General features: G+C 34.7%; 1 protein-coding gene across 2 annotated transcripts; it reads right to left on the bottom strand.

Annotated features, from left to right (window-relative positions):
* Positions 1–2,746: 2,746 nt before the first annotated feature.
* On the bottom strand, positions 2,747–17,031 carry LOC125854439 (protein ACTIVITY OF BC1 COMPLEX KINASE 8, chloroplastic). Of its 2 annotated transcripts, none has more exons than XM_049533985.1 (21): positions 16,434–17,031; positions 15,207–15,342; positions 14,204–14,370; positions 13,186–13,306; positions 12,944–13,044; positions 12,467–12,565; positions 11,206–11,316; positions 11,030–11,109; positions 10,700–10,769; positions 10,110–10,183; positions 9,952–10,021; positions 9,754–9,842; positions 8,341–8,465; positions 7,993–8,073; positions 7,838–7,898; positions 7,657–7,711; positions 7,471–7,569; positions 7,276–7,365; positions 6,874–6,933; positions 6,668–6,791; positions 2,747–3,154 (listed from the first exon to the last, which is right to left on the bottom strand). In XM_049533985.1, the coding sequence occupies exons 1-20, from the start codon at positions 16,896–16,898 to the stop codon at positions 6,675–6,677; spliced, it is 2,271 nt and encodes a 756-aa protein (XP_049389942.1). In that variant the 5' UTR covers positions 16,899–17,031; the 3' UTR covers positions 2,747–3,154; positions 6,668–6,674. The 2 variants fall into 2 exon arrangements, with proteins under 2 accessions (XP_049389942.1, XP_049389941.1); XM_049533984.1 differs by having other exon boundaries at positions 2,747–3,149.
* Between the last annotated feature and the right edge of the window lie 2,188 nt (positions 17,032–19,219).

Here is a 19,219-nt window from a genome sequence, read left to right as displayed (position 1 = left end):
ATAAAAAAAATTTTGAAAAAAAAAAGAGACATAGTTCAAATAGTTGAAGAAAGATTTTTGACTCTCATTAAGATTTCCCTTCTCTTTATAAGTTGATAGAGTAGCAAAAAAACACTAATTTTTTAGCTTATTAATTTCTTGGAGCAAAGATATGCATATTTTTATTATATAGTTCATATATTATTATTATCAATATGAAACCTTTATCTAGCTTCTACTCCTTTGCTATTATCCTAGTAATTTTGATCTTCCATTTGTTGTTTCTAGCTTATGGTAGACAAGTTGTCACTAATAATGATCTCATTGTTGATTCCTCTAAGGATTTAATGAAAAAGGTAACTCTCTCTCTTTCCTTTTTTCGGAGCGAACCTTGAGTGTCAGAATTAGGTCGATTCAATTAAATCCTTGTATTGGTATAAAAATGTTTGTATATGTGAAATTTTATGAAAAGTAGTATAAACGTTAACTTATATTCTTGAACATGTTAAATTTAAATTCTGAATTTGTTTATGTTTTTTTGGTATGTTGAAGGGTGAAAAAGGTGGATGTGGACAAGAGAAAGGTGATTGCAAACAAGGAAATGGTAAAGGTGGAGCAGAAGAGAAATTGTTTGAGAATGAAGATTATATCTATACACAATCTCTTCCATAGGTGAAAACTTCTATGATTTATTTATTTTTGTTTTTGTTTTTTTGGCTTTTACTTTGTAACATAGATTTTTCTCTATTCATCAAATGAATTGAGTAGGATTTTGCAACTTTTGATTTAGCATGTATGATAATTTGTTGGTCAATGAAAAAAATTCAACTTTCATGCTCTAATTAGGTTGTGTTTGATACAAAGGAAAATGTTTTTCTTCAAAAGAATTTCGAAAACAAATGGGTTTTTTTTTTTTTTTTTTTAATGTTTGACAAGTAAGCAAAAAATATATTATTTCAAGAGCATTTATATATTATTTAACATGTTTTGAAGGTAGGATGGAAAGTTGTTTCTATTATTTTGGATCACAAATTAGTTAGAACTTAGAAGGGGTGTAAAGTTGGCGAAATTAGAGTCGAATTATAATATGTCAAAACAAATGGAAGTATGGAAAATAAGTTCCACAAGTGGTATTTCACATTGATTGTGTCTTTTTCATCCTACGACACAATTCACCTTCATCCCTACCCTCATAGCCCTTATTCCCACCACCTCGCACCTCCTGCCTCCATAATATTTATCTAGATTGTATACAAATGCTTTTAAGGTAGTATTTTTTTTACTTACATAGCGAAAACAAGAAAAATAAGTAAAAAATCTACTTATTTTCCTAGAAAATATTTTCCTTCCTACCAAACACACCAATTTTAATTAATCACGTTTGCGCCGGAAGTAAAACATCAAACAAAACATAGTTCAATAATTGTTAATGGAACCAACAGCAATATACAGATTAAAATTTGCACTCTTTCACACGCAAAAAACTGGTGATGAGATCACAAAAGATGGTGAACATGCAAGAAATTTATATATAATATAACCATAGTAGATAAAAGACGCAATATACAGGTATATATGTAAACATGATTTTGAGTTTGATTAAGTTAAACATACGGTTTATCTCCATTGATACAACAACGTTTTCGGCGATTAAACCGGACACCAAATACCCTAAGACTTTTTCTCATGAGCAAAAAACACAAATTACATTCGTTTAGGTCCTAATTATATGTGCTCACATCAATTTAGGAAATTACGCTCCATATCACTTTTTCTTTGCCAGAACATGTATTTGCTTTGATACATGTGCGTCAAATTTGGAATAATTTGTTCCACATACCACTATATTCAAGCGTGATATGCATGTATATGACTCTCTCGTTCACCTCTCTCCCTATGTATCTATATTTCATAATGTAGTTGGTATAAAAAAATGTATATAAAATCAAAGATACATGCATGTAGAATCAAAAAATGCATTAATACATTCATAAATGTATCCATGCATAGAGAAGAACGAAGGGAAAATTTGAAGGAATGGTGTATCTAACTTGAAATTTGATACAAAATGTCTTAGATCAATAGTTATTTAGTCTTGCTTATGCACACACATGTAATAAAAAGGTATTAATCGGACCTTCTACTTTATCCACCAATTAGGCTAAGGCATTATCCTTTTTCAAGCTACAGCTAATTAATATAATGTAAATCCAATTTCCAACACAACAAAACTATACACGCGTACACAAACTAGCCAATACACAAATGTCTTCTCACTTTTTCAGATGTGCAAACTTTAAAATGTAGATGTTTTGTTTTGTATGTTATCTAGCACATGGTACAGCTCAAGCACTTCATCCAAAGTATGCTTTGTCCCACAATGATAAATAATAGTATATAAATGGGTTTAAAGGACAAAAATTTAGAGGATCCACCATGTTGGTGGGTGAAAATGGAAACAAGAAAGAATTGGATTCTAGAGACACATGACACAAGATACTTCACAAGATTAAAATGAAGCAACGCAGCAAAATCCTCAGCTTTATAATAATTCAACATACAAAGTGCATAGGACAGGTCAGTAGACCGACTGCTTTAAACAAGTTGAAATTATATACATAGTCTAAGAAGACTTGATATACTAATACACATACAAAGGACTAATACAAAGTAGGGTTAGCTCAATGACATATTTGATCCCTAGGATACTCGTATGACACTGATTTTACAATAAATATAAGTACACATTGTATAATATACACAAATTCAAGAGAATCGAACTCCACAAATAAGGTTGAAGATAGATAGGGCTAAAATTAGTTACATTTATCTCCTAGATTTTGTATACCTATACACTAAGGCTACAGAAGGTCAAAATGGGTGTCATACTACATGAAAGATTTCTTATTTGGACTACTTCACAGGAGTGCTCTATAGTGGAGATTGGCAAATACAACAATCTGTTTTGGCCAACATAATTAGAAGTTAACCTCCATATTGGAAGTCTTACCACATGATGCATCTTAAAGCTGAATGACAAAACTGGTAACTCTTGGCCATGGGAGTGCTATGAACACTCAATGATCCGTTAAGTCCTATCCACGTTATTTCTGTTTTTCCAGGGTTACAGCTTGGAATAGCAGTTCCCATATATTATCTCGCGATGTAACCTGTACTGGACAATGGCCAACTATAAGATTAAATGATTCCAATTTAATGAAGTTTGAGTAAGCATAAAACATTATTTGCATTTTACATATAGAGCGAAGATGTCTTTTAGTTTGTATTTCCTGTTGCTGCTACGCTTAAAACTGCAGTGATGATCACAGAATGATCTGTTCACAGGATTACCTATTTTTTCTCCCATCCTCAACCCTCTTAGGCCAAGAAATCCAACAAAAAGTTTGTGAAGAGAGATCATATCTACCAAATATTTATATGGAAACTACAAAACCAACTTGACAAATGCACACTGAAAAAAAATTTAATTGGTTCCTACACCCTTGAAAACCTCAGGTGGTCTTCTATTTTTTGCTAATCCTGTTATAAGTACAGACCCTACTTGGTCCTCGTAAATATAGCAATATACAAGCTGAAACATTCAATAACCAAGGATTGAAAAGAAGTTCTTCTATTATATAAAACAAAAGAAAGGAACAAGGCACAGTGCGAAACAGATAATGTTCTACAAAAAAGGAAGAATTTGAAGATTCAAAAGAGAAATCAATCATGTGTTACTATATAAACTTATGGAAGGCATACTGAAGAGGATGAAGCTCCTTCTATCGGGAAAGAGTCTGACAATCATTAGATTCATCCATATTATGATCTAGGAAAAATCTATGAAGTGTTGACCCAAGGATTTAACATCTCTATATTATGGTCTAAAAAACAAACTTATTTGGAATTTTAATATTGGCATGAATCAGTTTAAATGGAGTAGCATAGTCAGTGAAGATTCATATAGACTAAGGCATTGTTGTTATTTTGGTATTTGGAATTTTAATCAAATAATTCATCCTGATCTGCGGCTATTCTTGTTTTGCAGGATTGATTGATCAAAGGATGCTGATTGATAAATTGAGCAATTAAAGGAAGATCCATACTGCTAATGAAAGTGATAGATTTTGGGTACTTAGCATAATAATGAAATTGATGAGGATATAAATAAGGAAAGAAGTACCAGATTAAGGAAAAGATCTTGAAGAAAGGAGGAACCAAATTCAAAGACTGAACTTGTGCGGAAGCTACTCTTAAAAATATCCACAGATACACAAGCACGAGTTATGTAAGAACTGAAGAATGAAAAATTTCGGCAGCTAGGAGAACTGGATATGGAAATAACTTGAGGCAACTGAAGATTGAACAAGTCAACTTTGGCTGAAGTTTATGAAATTTGAAGACTTGATCTCCAACGGCTATTGGTGCTACATAAGGAATACTTTCAACAAAGAATTCCTAAAGTCTGGACATCTAGTAGAAATTGACCAAGAACTTGAGGACAAGAAGACAGACAAGCACTCAAAAAGAAAAGAGCAAAGCAGCACAGCTTCTTGTACTTGGAAATTGGTACTTATAGTTTACAATCTATCATAGGAGAGTCCATCATTGTACTGAAAAGAAGCCCTACACCGAAAAGGATGAAAATCATCTTCATTTCTAATGTCTAGACAAAGACCTAGCTTTCTAAATCACTAACTGAGAAAAAGTTTAGGCAGCCTTTGTTGGTGGTTAGCAAAGTTGAAACCACTACATGTAACTCTTTCGTGATGATACAAAGACAAAACCACACATGTGTGCACGTGCAAGTTACTCATCACTTTGTGTTAGAGAAAAATAAGTTGATCTGGTGGAACCCCTGAACAAGGGAATCGAATGTACGCATAGCTGAACCAGTATAAATTTGAGTTTGCATTATCAATTTGCTTTTGATAAGAAATAGACCTTAGGCCTAACTCAACCCCAAAAGCTAGTTCATAAGGTGAGGGATTGCACAAGACTGTATAAGTAGACCAAACACCCCATCCACAGCTGATGTGGGACTCTTAACACCCATGCGCCCAGGACTGGACATCTGAAGCATATGAACATCTCATCTAAAAACTTAAGTTGTTAGAGAGCACACATTTATTCAGTTAATTATTTCTTAACAGCTTTATTTAAACATTCTTAATTTGTTCACTTGTCTATTAATAGAAAATTAATTTTTGTACACAACTCTATAAAATAGTTCCATTATATCAAAACTAAGAATTCCCATTGAAAGAGAATTTTCAAAAAGAACTTAACCATTAGTCTGATATAACCTTTAGTACTCCACTTAATATCTGCAGAAGTTTTTGGAACACACAGAACACCTAATCACTCCCTCTTGTGTGTTTTATCATAAAGGTGTCCGAGGATCATGTGATTAATTCACATATTTCCCTTCTTTCTTATTTCAATGATATTGAATTTCCAATAGTTCTTTATAATGGTCCTTCAGAAGCCTCATTGTTCTAGGACAATTTATATTGTTTTTTAGGAAGATTTTATATATGTTTTTCTAGCTTCTTCTTAATGAAACAATCACTCTCCGCTTAGGTTTGGAAGCCATTTTCCCATGAGTTAGGCCATCTCCATGATATGGGCCAATATAGATCCAAGAATCCATGGTTTCAACATTACAGTAGTTCAGAAGGCAACCATGATCAACCAGAGTAAAGATTCCAAGTTTTTAGCCAATACTGGTACAACTTTTGTTCTATCTGGTAGATAAAACTTCTTGCGGAAAGCTTGATCCAAAAGGAAGTCTTAACTTGAAGTTTTATCTAGAGACCTTGCAGTATGTCATACCAACAGTGCTTAACAAGCCTAGCTCCTTCCAGTCAAAGGCTGAACACCAGCTTATCCAGTTATCCTTCATAGTGGACTTGAAGATTTTCGAGAATCTTTTTTTTTATATGAAGTAAAGAGTTTTTCGAGAATCTGTCTTACTCAAACTTTCCTCTTATTAAATTCTCTTTCTGGGAATTTTGATATTTGAAACCTACTTTTGTTTGCACACTTGTACATGTGCTTAACCCTAAAGCGATATATAATAGAAGCCTTTTTAGGTTTAATGAAAAACTATACACATGTTTAGATGAAAATCCATTATAAAGAATCTTTTTTCAACTTTGAATTTCCAGTAATTTGTTTCTTCCTTCCGAGTCAACTTTTTTTCCACCTGGAGGAGCAAGTCGTCTATCAAACTTTTAACATGGATGAATGTCTCCCTATACCAAAATGACTCGCCGACTCTACCAGTGTGAAGCCTCTGAAGTTTAACTCTAATTTTCCTTGATATAATTAGTAACCAATATCAACTCTAATACAAAAATGTCAATAACCTGGAACGTACCCATTTTCATTTTTTTGCATGTGATATAGAGGTAGAAATGCCACCAAGAAACTTTTCATGAACAGTAAGCCATTAAAGACTCAACTCTAATGGCTTACTGTACATGAAAAGTTTCAAGATGGCGTTTCTACCTCTAATTCCTTTTTATTATATTTTTTGAGATGACCCAAAGTTTGACTTATAACCTAAAGCAAATCTGAAATTTGGAACCATACCTCTAATATTTGCCTATCAAACTTTGAAAGACTTCATAAAAATTTAGAGTTTTCGCTTCTGTCAGTTCTAAATTAGAGAAGAGTTGCTCACCATTTGTTCAAGCTGTTCCAGTAATCAATCTTTCTCGTTCATCTAATTTTTTAACCTTCAGAAGGCCAAACAGGACTTGGAAGCCAAAGAATGCACAGGCGGTGTATGCTATAATAGAGGGGATCTGTAAAATCAAGATGCGTGCAAGTTAAACATTAGTATGCAAAGATGACAAACTTAAAATATACAAGTGAAGATGTACTTACACGGACGGAGTTGAGATAAAACAGTGTAGCTAGGTTAACCAAGCTTCCAGCGGCTACTCCCTGTTCAGATAAGTTCCCAAACAGATGAGATGAAGACCTTAAGTCATTAAGAAGTGAAACAATGAGCAGGCAAAAAGAGCAGCAAGCTTATGTAAGTATAGATATTATCTACACTAAGAGTGAATCCTCTTTCTTCCCCCCACCCCCAAAGGGCCCAAAAGAGAGGGTCTAACAGGGGCAGCCCATATTAAACGCAGTGATAGCTCCATCTCACAGCATAACTTTTTATTGATATAGAAGAATGACACAACAAACATGTTGTACCTTTCTTGATTAAAAAAGTACACCAAATTTCACATCAAAATGAATATGTATACATTACCAGAATGTATGACAACTTACACTTCCAATTGTCTTCTGAACAGCAGCAACACGTTGGAAAGCCCTTTCAGATTCTAAAGCTCTAACCCGAAGCTTAAGGTCGCCTTGCTCCTGTGAGCAAATCAGAATAGATAGAAATGAATAAGCATAAGACTGAAAAATTATGGATCTGAGATCAAATTTTAATTTAAAGCTATGATATGGCATGTTATCTACCAGTCGCTGGATAATTGCAGCAAGTTTCTCAACTCTATCAGCCTGCCTGAACAAGTTGTAGAATGCCTGAGACTGTCTATCCCATCTCTTCCTGAAGTCCTGCAAGTCAGAAAGATTAATTGTTAAAACTTAAGCACATATGAAAAACAAAACCTGCGTATACTTTCAAACTTTTACTAGGTTTACCTTTACCACAACTTCAACACCAGCTTCACGAAACCTAAGCAACTCTAGGGCATAGCTATAGAGCAGCATAAAAATTAAGTCAAAAAAGATGGCACAGCTATAGAGCAGCATAAAAGTTTATGTCGAAAAAAGGGGAGGAAATTACAAAAAGAAAAGAAATCATATATCGTGGTGCACTCACGGTTTGGCTATCTCAGTGATATCAAATCGTGGATCAAGACCCTTCCCAATGCCATCCAAAACTGATGACAATAATAATAGTTTCCACAATAAGAAGTTGAACGCCAAAGCAAGTAGCACAATTGTAAGCAATTACATAAGTTGGCACTCAAGTACCTGAAAATGCTCTAACCACAAAAGTGAATGTTGCAGGAAATCGGAATGGCTGATCTGCTGCAATGGCTAGTAGATCTTCACCTGTTAGTGAGAAGAAAATCTGAGTTTGAGACTACAAGTAAAGTGAACAATTAACTAGTCCCTTCTTTTTTTGCTTTTTACCTCTTATGAAAAAGGGGGGGAGGGGGGAGGAGTGGGGACCAAGCAATAAAAACATGTTGCTTTTCTCCATTCCCCTGAACAGCCCCCCAGGATTAGCCGAAATAAAGAGGGCAAAGGAATAGAACAAGCTATCACAAAGAAGTGTATTACCTAGACCAGAAAAAGAAGATAAGACAAGTGAATTACCAATTGCGGCCAAACGTTGCTTCTTTTTCTCTTTTTGTTCCTCCTTGGTCAATGGCTTTTTGAACCCAAGTTCTGCTTGTGCCATTTCTCTCTCCTTTCTTTGTGCTGCAAGGCGCTCTTCAAAGCTGCAAACTTTCAACTGTCAAGCTTCAATCAATTTAAACACTTATCGGATGAGTTCTTGTCCATTAACAATGCAAATGACGATGCACAATACAAAGCACCTTGTGAATCAAAGGTCTTTTTAAAATAGCTCAGAGTCAATGCAGCTTAGGTTCTGGTCACAGGTAACCACAAAATGAGAGTCGAATTGACTCTTCTCTTTTTTGCAGTAAAGGACCTGAAATTTGATGCACTTAAACTGATTGAAAGGAAACAGAATAGATAATAGAAGCAATGGGAAAACAAAGGAAACGCATTTACTACATGACAAATTTTGTCCAATGTTGTAAATCGTGTGAATAGCCAATTCCGAAGACGTCAATAAAGATGCGGAAAAGAGAGATTCATATTAGCTGGTGTATCTTGTTTAAAGGAGCAGGAGTGGATGTTAGCCACCTGCTCATCCGCTGCAAAATGATATGAGATAGGTGAATCGCTTCAGACAGGTTGTTCAAAAGTAGGTACGCAATGCCCACAACTGTTAAGGAGCTTCTCAAGATGAAACAAATTGATAGGTCGAAGGGATTTGAGAAGATGAATATAGAATATACCACCACAAGCCACGATGTGGACTATATGGGGCGAAAAAAACCAAACGGCATTTGAAAGATTGGGAAGGCCTTTTCATTCAATCTGGCTTCTTTTTGCACTTTGTTGGAGCATATGAGGGGTTTCTATTTGTATAAATACCGGTTGGACTTTGTAGGAAGAAATGCTTGCTCTATAGCTGCTCGATGTTTACCTCTTGTATACAGGCTTCACCCAACTTTCTGTTGATCAAATCTTATTACTTGTCAATAATAAAAAGACACCCATCATTAGAAACCTACCAGTTGGAAATGTTATACAAGATGGACCAAATTTTTACTTGAACATGGAAAGATCATATGTAGAACACAAATATTTAGGGGCTGACAAGTTGATGTACAACAGGCATAATCTGAGCTAATACCTGGTTGAGAAAAAGAGATAAAGGCAAATAGAGGAAAAAAGGTAAAAAACCCTTGTCGAAACAGACACCTCTCCCAGATTCTAATGCAAACAGTTTGCGAACAAATTTTTTGCTTCATTTATGTATATGAGAGCACAGAAAAATATACCAAACCACAAAATCTACATCAGCCCACAATCTTAGGTGATTAGTAATTTAGTAATGTCGACAATGGGCTTAATTTTGCCAGTCTCAAGTCTATAACATTCAGTTTCACTTTAAACAACATAAAAAATGAAAGATATGATGTGGGCGAGTACCTATTAAGGAAAAACTGTGCAGTTCGTCTGACAGCAGTCATGTCGCCAGTAGGCACCAGAATACCCATTTGAATACTTGCTTGCAGGACCTGCATTCAACGAGAAATTTAGCCCAGCATTTATGTGGTTAAGTAGAACAGTGACAGAACCCATAAAAAAAAGGAAATAAGCAAGCCTGGGAACTTCAAGTTTGATCACCTTATCTGGATCTTTCTCATAAACTCCATAGAATGTTTCCAGCAAGCCTTCTCTGATATTAGGACTTATGCTGCAATGTGATAGAGTCAGTGAGAACTGATTTAGGTTGGAGAACTTCAGAGTCATTTATATTACTTAGATGGAAATGTTTAACTTACCTTCCCATCATTCCAAAATCATAAAAGATCAACCTTCCACCATTAACATCATCCACAGCTATATTTCCAGGATGCTGCAAGAAATTAAATCAACACCAACTTTCTTTGGAAACCATCACTTTCACACTTCACAGATATGAGATAAGGCTAAAGCTAAGTAGTAAGATGGAAACAATGTTTTAACTTTGAAAAGAGTAAAAGATATCAACAGCTTAGAATTGATTAGTATGGAAGGTGAAGCTCTCCAAATGTATCTCTGAAGTAATTACTGGGTCCTATCCAAGTGAATGAGGTACGATTACCAATCTATAACAAAATAATTTTCCTTGAACAATCAACGGAAGATTCTGCTGCAGCTTATATTGCTTGGGAGTTGAATGGTTAGAAGGAAAGCAAACATGGTGATGCAGCCGGGTAAACTATGAGGATGCAAAAAAGGGAAACAAAGGAAGTGGAAAGTTCTTATACTCGTTTATTAAATATGTTAAACCTCAAACTGACAGATCTATTATATGTTGCTATTTGGTTACAAAGTGCACTGTGAATCAAAGTAGAGCAGAATAACTGTGAATGTCGGTGAGAAATCTTACTGGATCAGCATGGAAGAAACCATGAGACAGAATTTGCTCCAGATAGGATTCAACCGCATACCTCCCTAATCTGATAAACAATTAAGAGAAGTCCAAAAGCATATCATTTCCGGTCCTGTTATTATTACTCAGTACCTGAGTTACTATCAGACACGAGAATGAATTGACAGAACACATCCAATTTTAGCAGGCCGTCTGAGCACTTATTAAGGATTCCTGTGAAGCAACATGTCTCTCGGACATGATTACAACACCAGTACATGAATGAAAATGAAGGATCTAGGTAAATTTCATAGTTCAACAAATTGAATGGCATAACTTTCAGCTCACCTTTTCCTATCAACTCCCAATTGATCTAAGGCTTCTATCCTATTTATTTTAATGCCTGGGACATACTCCATTGTCAAAACCTGAAAGGAGTGAAAAATATCATTCAAGTAAAATGAATTGTGGAGAGAATTCAATGTTAATCAGTTAAGCCATCATTATCACTGATTATGTTGAACCTGTGGTGTGGTATATTCCCAGTATATCGATGGGACTTTCACATAATCCAAGTTTTTGAAGTTACTTGCAAACAGTTCCGCATTGGCAGCTTCCTTAGTGTAATCAATCTCCTGCAAAACTCATAAAATAACATCTCTAATTAGACAAACTTACAGCTTGAAAGATGCAAATCAAGGAGGGTAGCAACACACTGATCCTAAAAAGATTCAGCAGCATTCGACTATTGAATTAGATACAAAATAAAATAATAGGACCAGAATGCAGGTCAGGCAAGCACTAGAGTAACTTATAAACTACTTTCAATTCATGATTGCTAGTTAATACAAAGCCATCAAAAACACAGTCCCCAGGTGACCAGTTGTCATTGTTGAAGAGCATGTTTGGATGGGTATATAGCTTTTGGCTCATAAGTCAAAAGCCATAAGTTAAAAATTCAAACTTATGATTTTTGGCTTATTTTTGGGTTTTTTGGCTTATAAACAAGTGTTTAGAAACACCTTTTTTATTTTATCCAAACACTACAAAAGTGCTTGGAAGCTATTTTGGCTTAAAAGCACTTAAAATAAGTCAATCCAAACAGGCTCCAAGTCCTGAACTCTTGAGTAAATAGTAAATGGAAGTATTCTATTATTTTATTTTTTCTAAAACTGGTAATTGTATTTTGAAGTATTATAAATAAGTGCAAAGAGAACCTACTAACAAGATAAGATAGTGTATTTTTATTTCATATCAAACCATAATACGATGAGAACTTTTGAATGAATCTCTTCTCCTTCTCACATGAGATTCCATTACATTTTCTTAACAGTTCAATACCGTTCTTGTTAAAGACCAATATATTTGAATTCCTTGAACACTGATGATGCTGATTCATAACTAATTAAAACTCTGAATCTTTGTCCTTTATTTTTAGTTCTTGCATTAACCGGTCTGGAATTAGGTGTAGCTATATCACAAGCTCATGTTTCTACGATTGTCTGTCAACCAGAAAAATTTCTTCCACGAAAACCTATATGGTTCAGACCTCACCACTAGATATATGTCTTTGGAATGAAACTTGTACAAGCAAACTGGGCAAGTCAATTAGACACCAAGTCCACCTCAAACAGGGAAAAGTACATTAACAATAAACTTAATGCAAAAAGAAAACAAAAATAAGTCAGATTGAGGAAAGAATCCTGAAGTCCTTTTAAATATTTTTTGATGAAATGATGATGCTAAATTGGCAATATTAAAATAAATGATTTACTAACAAAGTACCTGATACAAGACATTTGCACATTCATCATAGATTGCAACCCAATCTCTTTTCGCACCATCAGATTTAGGATCTATTTTCTGCAGATATTCAGCTATCACCTGCAAGAAATATGTCACATGAAAAAGATATATATGATAATGAACAACCTATCTTTTGAAAATTAGAAGTAGAAATGATCATATCAGTGCTATAAATTCGCTTCTCGTACAAATGATTAGTGCACAATATCCTGTAGGAGTGTCATTCATCATGAAAACTAGGTCATAGCACCCAAGCATACGGATAAATTACTTGAAGTGAGAATTATTCTGGCAAACGTCTGGAAGTTAGATCGGAAGATCTAAGAAGAAAAAACAGCAAAGAGGGGCTTTCTCTATGCAGTCAATGAAGATCTGATTTTACTTTATATCATATCCAAACGATAACACAAAAGAACTCAAGAGTTACATGTAAAAGATACTTTATCTAAAACTGACCCTCAGGTTTTTAAGATCGATATCAAAAAGATCCTTAAGACCGGGCCTTTGTACTTTGACAACTACTTCCTGCCCATTCAGTCTTGCACGATGCACCTGACCTGCATTATAATATATCAGTGTTCTTATATTTCATTCTGGTAAAGCTTGTTGAGTACATAGAACAATCACTGGTAGCTGCAGAATTTATTTGCTGAATGAAGGATGGATCTATGTGACAATCAGAATTAAGTGAATATTACCAAGACTTGCAGCAGCTATTGGTTCACGGTCAAATCTTTCAAATATATTATCCAATGAGCCGCCAAGTTCTTCTTCAACTATTGATACAGCAGTTTCGGATGGGAAAGGAGGAACTTGGTCCTAAGCAGAGAAAAATTAGTCTTGTAAATAAACAATGCCCTGTAAAATTAATAATTTCTAAGAAAAAGAAGAAAAAAAAAATCATACTGCATAGCACCAGGAAATGACAGAAAACCCATAACGGAAATCACGAGAAGGTATGAAGGGAAAGTACACCGCAAAAGAATACAAAAGCAGCCAGGCATGCTTCATCCTAGGTGAAAATCAATTTACTGCATAGCATGTGTTGCCAATTATATAGGCTAACTTTAGAAGTTACTTTAGTATGCTTTCAGAATATAAAATGTTTCAAAGTTAGTATATCCCATCTCAGGGACTATGGATCTCAACTGCATAATTCATTTACTTATATGTTGATATCATCTCAAGTATTACATAGTCATCGATTGTGTAAGAATCATCTACTCCAACAACATGCTCAGTCGTCCTCTTCATTGCATTCTGCAAGCTAATGTCATGTATATGTGAGTCAGGTTTCTTGTACACAGATAATCTTTGTTGCTAAAATAATCTTTCAAGCTCCATGCATCGCTCGTGTCTGTTACTCGAGATATCGGAAATCTCAGAGGAAAAACAGATATGAATAGTGCCAGCTTGAGAAATTACACATCGTCTCAAGAAAATACTAAACAACAGAAAGATAAATAATAGTTGGATTGGCAAAATTTAATAGTAAGCTATATATATGACCGGAGTGTTCACTTTGATACCAATTTCAGATGATGAGCCAAGATCCCTAGCTACTTAAACTGAACAAAAGATGTCTTCAAGCTTAAATAACAACGACAACTATGCCTCAATCTTCAAATTTAAAGGATGCTGAGAAGGTACCAAATTTTGATGAATGCGTGTAATAGAAGATCAAACATACAGTAACTTAATCAGGACATCACCAACCTGAAGCTCAGACAACTGATCAACGTACTCCTGAGCAAGAATATCCACTCTTGTTGAGAATTGCTGTCCAATCTTGATAAAAGTTGGACCCAATCTCAAAATAGTTTCTTTTAACCACTTAGCAAGGACCTTTCTCCGCTCAGTTTTTTTTGCTTCTGTCATTCCACCTGCATGAAGCAGCTCCTCATATTAGTTACAGTAAGGAGTATTTTTTTTGTATTATCACTGAGCATAACAGATTGGGGTGGCAAATGATGATTTTCTGAAGGTGCAACAAGAATTAACAATCTTTTGGCTAACCTAGCCTCCTCAATACCCGTTTCATATGATGGGAGTTGCCGGTGTATTGGTCGCTGATTTGTTATCAACATTTATAGATAGGTTATTGTTGTAAAATCTGGGGAAAATAGGTCAAAACAAAGTATAAAGGGGGGAAATGATGGAAAATAGATTCTTTAGGATTCATGGTAATCATTTTGACTATTGCATAGTTCAGTGTCATCAATATAAAGAAGAAATATCACTAAATGAAAAGGAATAGTTCGGACTTGATAGGAAGTTGGTGTCCTGAAATGTCCGTTGGACTAGCAACAACCAACGAGAACGGCATAAATAGCTTATCCTTTTAGAAGAGTAAAATATTTTTTTAAAATCAGTTTGTGGATCCCAATATCTTCAATGCAGGGAAAATTCAGAGAAGAAACTAAAAAAGTGAATAGCTAAAAAGCTATTCATGTAGATCAGTTTAAGTGAATTTTGAATAGGCTTTTATTTTTTTAAAGTAGAATTAGGCCTCATTCCTTAATGTTTCTAATTGAAACAGGTGCCAAAAAGCAGACCTTTTGGGGGGTCAATATAACAAAATCATGGGGATTTATCACCCTGTTTTGAGCCATTGTGACATGTTAAAAAAAGAGAAGACCAGCATTTTGCTAGGAACGACACATTACGGTAATTTTCTTCTCAATTCTTATTTAAAAATTGGGTTATGTCATTGACCAACCTTGATAGGAGAACTTTTGATTACTCAACCAAGCCTTGAATAAGAAAGTGAAGACAGATCCCCATATCTCTAAAGTCCTTTGAATTGTTGAATATGTTTTGAATCTGTTCCAACGGCCTCCAGGTGTTACAGAGACCTGCAAAAACCATTCAGTAACGTCATAATCTGGCTTCCATCCAGAAATGAACCAGAGATCACGAGAACCCTTAAAGCACAGAGGCTAAACTGCAATATTTTATATAAGCATTTGAAATCCTTCTTTATCATTTAGTTTCTTTGCCAACTGCAACAAACGGTTCTGACAGTCATTGCGTAAACCGGAGTCTCCAAACCCCTTCTGGTCCAATTATGAACCCCCCCTCATGCATCGAGTTTTGTTACATTTCCCACTACAGCAATTGAGTAGATGTGAGGTTGATATAGTGACCTGGTTAGTCTTAGTTTTAATATAACTAATCCAATAAATTGTCAACTCACAAACTCATTCGGCCAGGATGGTCTTCGTCTTGCACCTCTAATAAGAGAACTTCAATTTTTTCATCATAAAGGCCAGTAATAAACATCTTAGGTCATGTGTTGATAATTCTCATCTTAAGAAAATTAGACAAAGAGAGAACATAAAGTTCATCAGGCTTGAACTTCATCAAGAAAAGGAACAAACTTGAGATTGATCTGCAGTTGCTGCTGTATTCATCAAATATGACACCAATTTAACTGAACCTCATACTGTAAAAGAAAGGAATGAGGGTCCACTAGAGTTTATGGAATACTAGATTTAGCTAACTTTCATTGACTCCTTTCGAACAAAAAATATTCACTAAACATACTACTCATCCTTGTTAGAGTAAATATCAAGTCTAGTCACCCAAAAATCAATTTGGAATTAATAAAACAATGCACTTAAAATAAACAGTAGATTCTAAAAGTAGAAACTTTATAGAATAATCACATTTAGTGATATATATATATATATACATATGGGCACAAACACCCCTCCACACTTGATCATTCGCAACCAATCAGTATCAATCAACCTCAAAATGTCTTCTTCTTTTTTCCAAATGTAAGATGCCTTAACCTCAAAATGTTGTGGTTCGTACTCGAGTAGCAAATTCATTTGCAGCTATCAACATCATTCACATAAACACAACTAAAACAACACATTTAAATATGTAAAAAACGAAAACGAAAAGCTAAAACAACAACAAATACAAAGTTAACACATACCTTAACTTCCTTATTCTTCTTAAACCAAGCCTCCTCTTGTCCAATCTCATCAATACTCTTCTTATTCCTCTTCTCAACCACTTCTTCCGCCTTCACCTCCACAACCTTCTCAGCACTCTTCCCCGCTACACCATTCCCATTCCCATTCACATACTTCATCAAACTCTCATTTTCACTCTCAATCACACCTACACTTCCATTACTATACTTATCCACCAACAACGCACCATTCAAATCAACACTCCTCTTCACACTCCCATTCCCATTCACACTCCCATTCACTTTCCTCAACAATTCTGCATCTCTCTCCTCCAACACCACTTTCTCTTCTCTCTTCCCCGCCGCCGTCTTAATTCTACTCCGCTGAGGTATACGGAAACGGAAACTTCTGGAAGTCGAAATTGGAGATAGAAATTTGAGTTCCGGTAAAGTTGCAGTTGAAAGTGCAGCTGAAATACTCGCCATTTTCGTCGTAGTAGCAGATATAGAGACTGAGTTATAGAAGATTCTAGAACTGAGTTGCCATAGCTTAGAGAGAATTTATGGAGCTTGTGAAGGAGAAGGGGAAGTTAATGGCGGAGAAAAATAGGAATTATTGTATATATATTTATGTTATTTATATCCTATGAATATAAGAAGTAGAAAGAAATTATATTATATGGTAGAAGAGATGCCACGTCACAAGAGAGATAGGTGTGGAGAGAAATTTGATTGGTTAATTGGGTCTCGTTAAGTATTAGCCTTACGGATGGAATGATCACGAGCAAATGACATAAATGGTCTCTAAACTATCCTAGTAGGTTTAAAATGGTCCCTTAACTATACAGTTGACGGATATGGTCCTTTAACTATTCACCTTTTTGTCAAATTTGGTTTCCATCCACTTTTTATGAATACCGTCAACAAACGTCGTTCAGTACACACTCTCTCTCAATTTGGAGCTGTTTTTGTGCAGTTTGGTGACGTTTTTGGAGCTGTGTTTTGTGCAGTTTGGTGCTGCTGTTTGTGCAGCAGTTTGGTGACGTTTTTGGAGCTGTATGTGCAGCAGTTTGGTGACGTTTTGGGAGCTGTTTTTTTTTTGGGTGTTCTGGTGCTGCAATTCGATCAAAGTTTGATAGCTGCTATTTTTTATTGTAGTTTAAGTTATTTTCTGCACAACAATTGTTGAAAACAGAGCACTATAGTTCAATTTAGTTGCTGATTTTTGAATTTTTCTGCAATTTTATTGATGTAATGACCGATTATTAACATGAAAATAGAACCGTATTTTTGCTCACAATACGCTACTTTGCATTTTGCTTTAACTCGCATGAAATAACGACCAATGACTTAATTGCAATAAGACAATAAAGAAAAGAATTGAGAAAAAAAAATTGAGGAAATAGTGAGATAATGGACAAAAGAAATGACGAAAAAGAAAGTCAATACATATTGACTTAACAAATTAACCATGTTAACTAACAGTTTTTTTAAAAAGTGGATGGAAACCAAACTTGACAAAAGGGTGGATAGTTAAAGGACCATATCTGTCAACTGTATAGTTAAAGGACTATTTTAGACCTACTAGAATAGTTTAGGGACCATTTATGTCATTTGCTCGAATGATCACAGTATCTCTTTTGTCCTTTTTTTTTGGTTTTACAAACTGTGTTTAATATCTATATTGGAGCTCTAACTAAATCTGAATCATGCTCGATGAAGCCCTTTCACCAGTGCACCACAACCAGGGGCAGAGCTACAGTCACCCAAGGATGGTCAGCCGAACACTCTTCACCGGAAAATTGCATCATACACAAAGGCCAGATTCTGAGTTTAAGGGATAAATAATTAATGTTGAACATCCTTGATGTAAAATCTTCCTTTGGTGCAGTGGTTGAGCTTACTCTTTTCTGCCCAGACTTCGCGGGTTCGAACCCACAGTGCACAATTTTATTTTATTTTTATTTGGAGAGCAGAACACAACCTTAAAACACCATTATTCTTGCATCTTACATTTATTAATTTTAATTTACCTGAAATTCTTAAATGTTCCTTAAGTTTCTTAATTATTAATATTACAATTTTAATAATATAGAGTAACATATATGAATAAATTATTTTAATTTTGAAATTTATATATTTAGATATCATGTATTTCTAATTATATCTAGGATATATGCACTTTCAAAGGATGAAAACAAAAAAATCCAACATTTTACATTAAAAATTGTGTTTATATATGTTAACAACTTTAAATTCAAAGTTAAAATCGATACATGCGTTTTATCTTCTTCTTTTTTTAAGAAAAAAAAAATCTCTGCTAGAGTATGATTTATATTTTGTAAAGCTAGGCGCATTTGTTTAATCAATATTTCACTTTATATACAATAATCTTATATTTTTATCATATAAAATCAATGCATCAAAAAGAAAAAAACATGATTGTTTTTTTTTATATCGACAAATGTTGGGATCGTTCATCGTAGAATTTCTAGGTTAAACAAATAATATTCAACTCACTTATTAGAAAGAAAAAAAAACTCCTGAACACCCTTGATAAAATTTCTGGCTCCGCCACTGACCACAACCCATGTTGGTCTCTTTTGTCGTTTATTTTAGGAAAAATGATCAGCTTTTTTTTGTTTTCCATTCGGTGTTCGGTGTTCGGTGTTCGGTGTTCGGAGCTCGAGACCTCTGATTAAGGATGAAACACTTCCACCGGTACACCACAACTCATACTACTGTACCACAACCCATATTGATACCTTCAACTTTATTTAGAGGCATATATCTTTGTTAAATATAAT

This window comes from Solanum stenotomum, chromosome 2 (genome assembly GCF_019186545.1).
Source record: "Solanum stenotomum isolate F172 chromosome 2, ASM1918654v1, whole genome shotgun sequence".
Taxonomy (NCBI): domain Eukaryota; kingdom Viridiplantae; phylum Streptophyta; class Magnoliopsida; order Solanales; family Solanaceae; genus Solanum; species Solanum stenotomum.
This window is presented reverse-complemented; position numbering and strand designations above follow the sequence as displayed.

Coding starts and splice junctions, on each gene's coding strand:
- LOC125854439 (XM_049533985.1), bottom strand. CDS start 16,898: ATGGCGAGTATTTCAGCTGCACTTTCAACTGCAACTTTACCGGAACTC. Junction 7,570..7,656: donor GTGTTGAAGTTGTGGTAAAG/GTAAACCTAGTA, acceptor TCTGACTTGCAG/GACTTCAGGAAGAGATGGGA. Junction 6,934..7,275: donor TTCAGAAGACAATTGGAAGT/GTAAGTTGTCAT, acceptor TTATCTGAACAG/GGAGTAGCCGCTGGAAGCTT.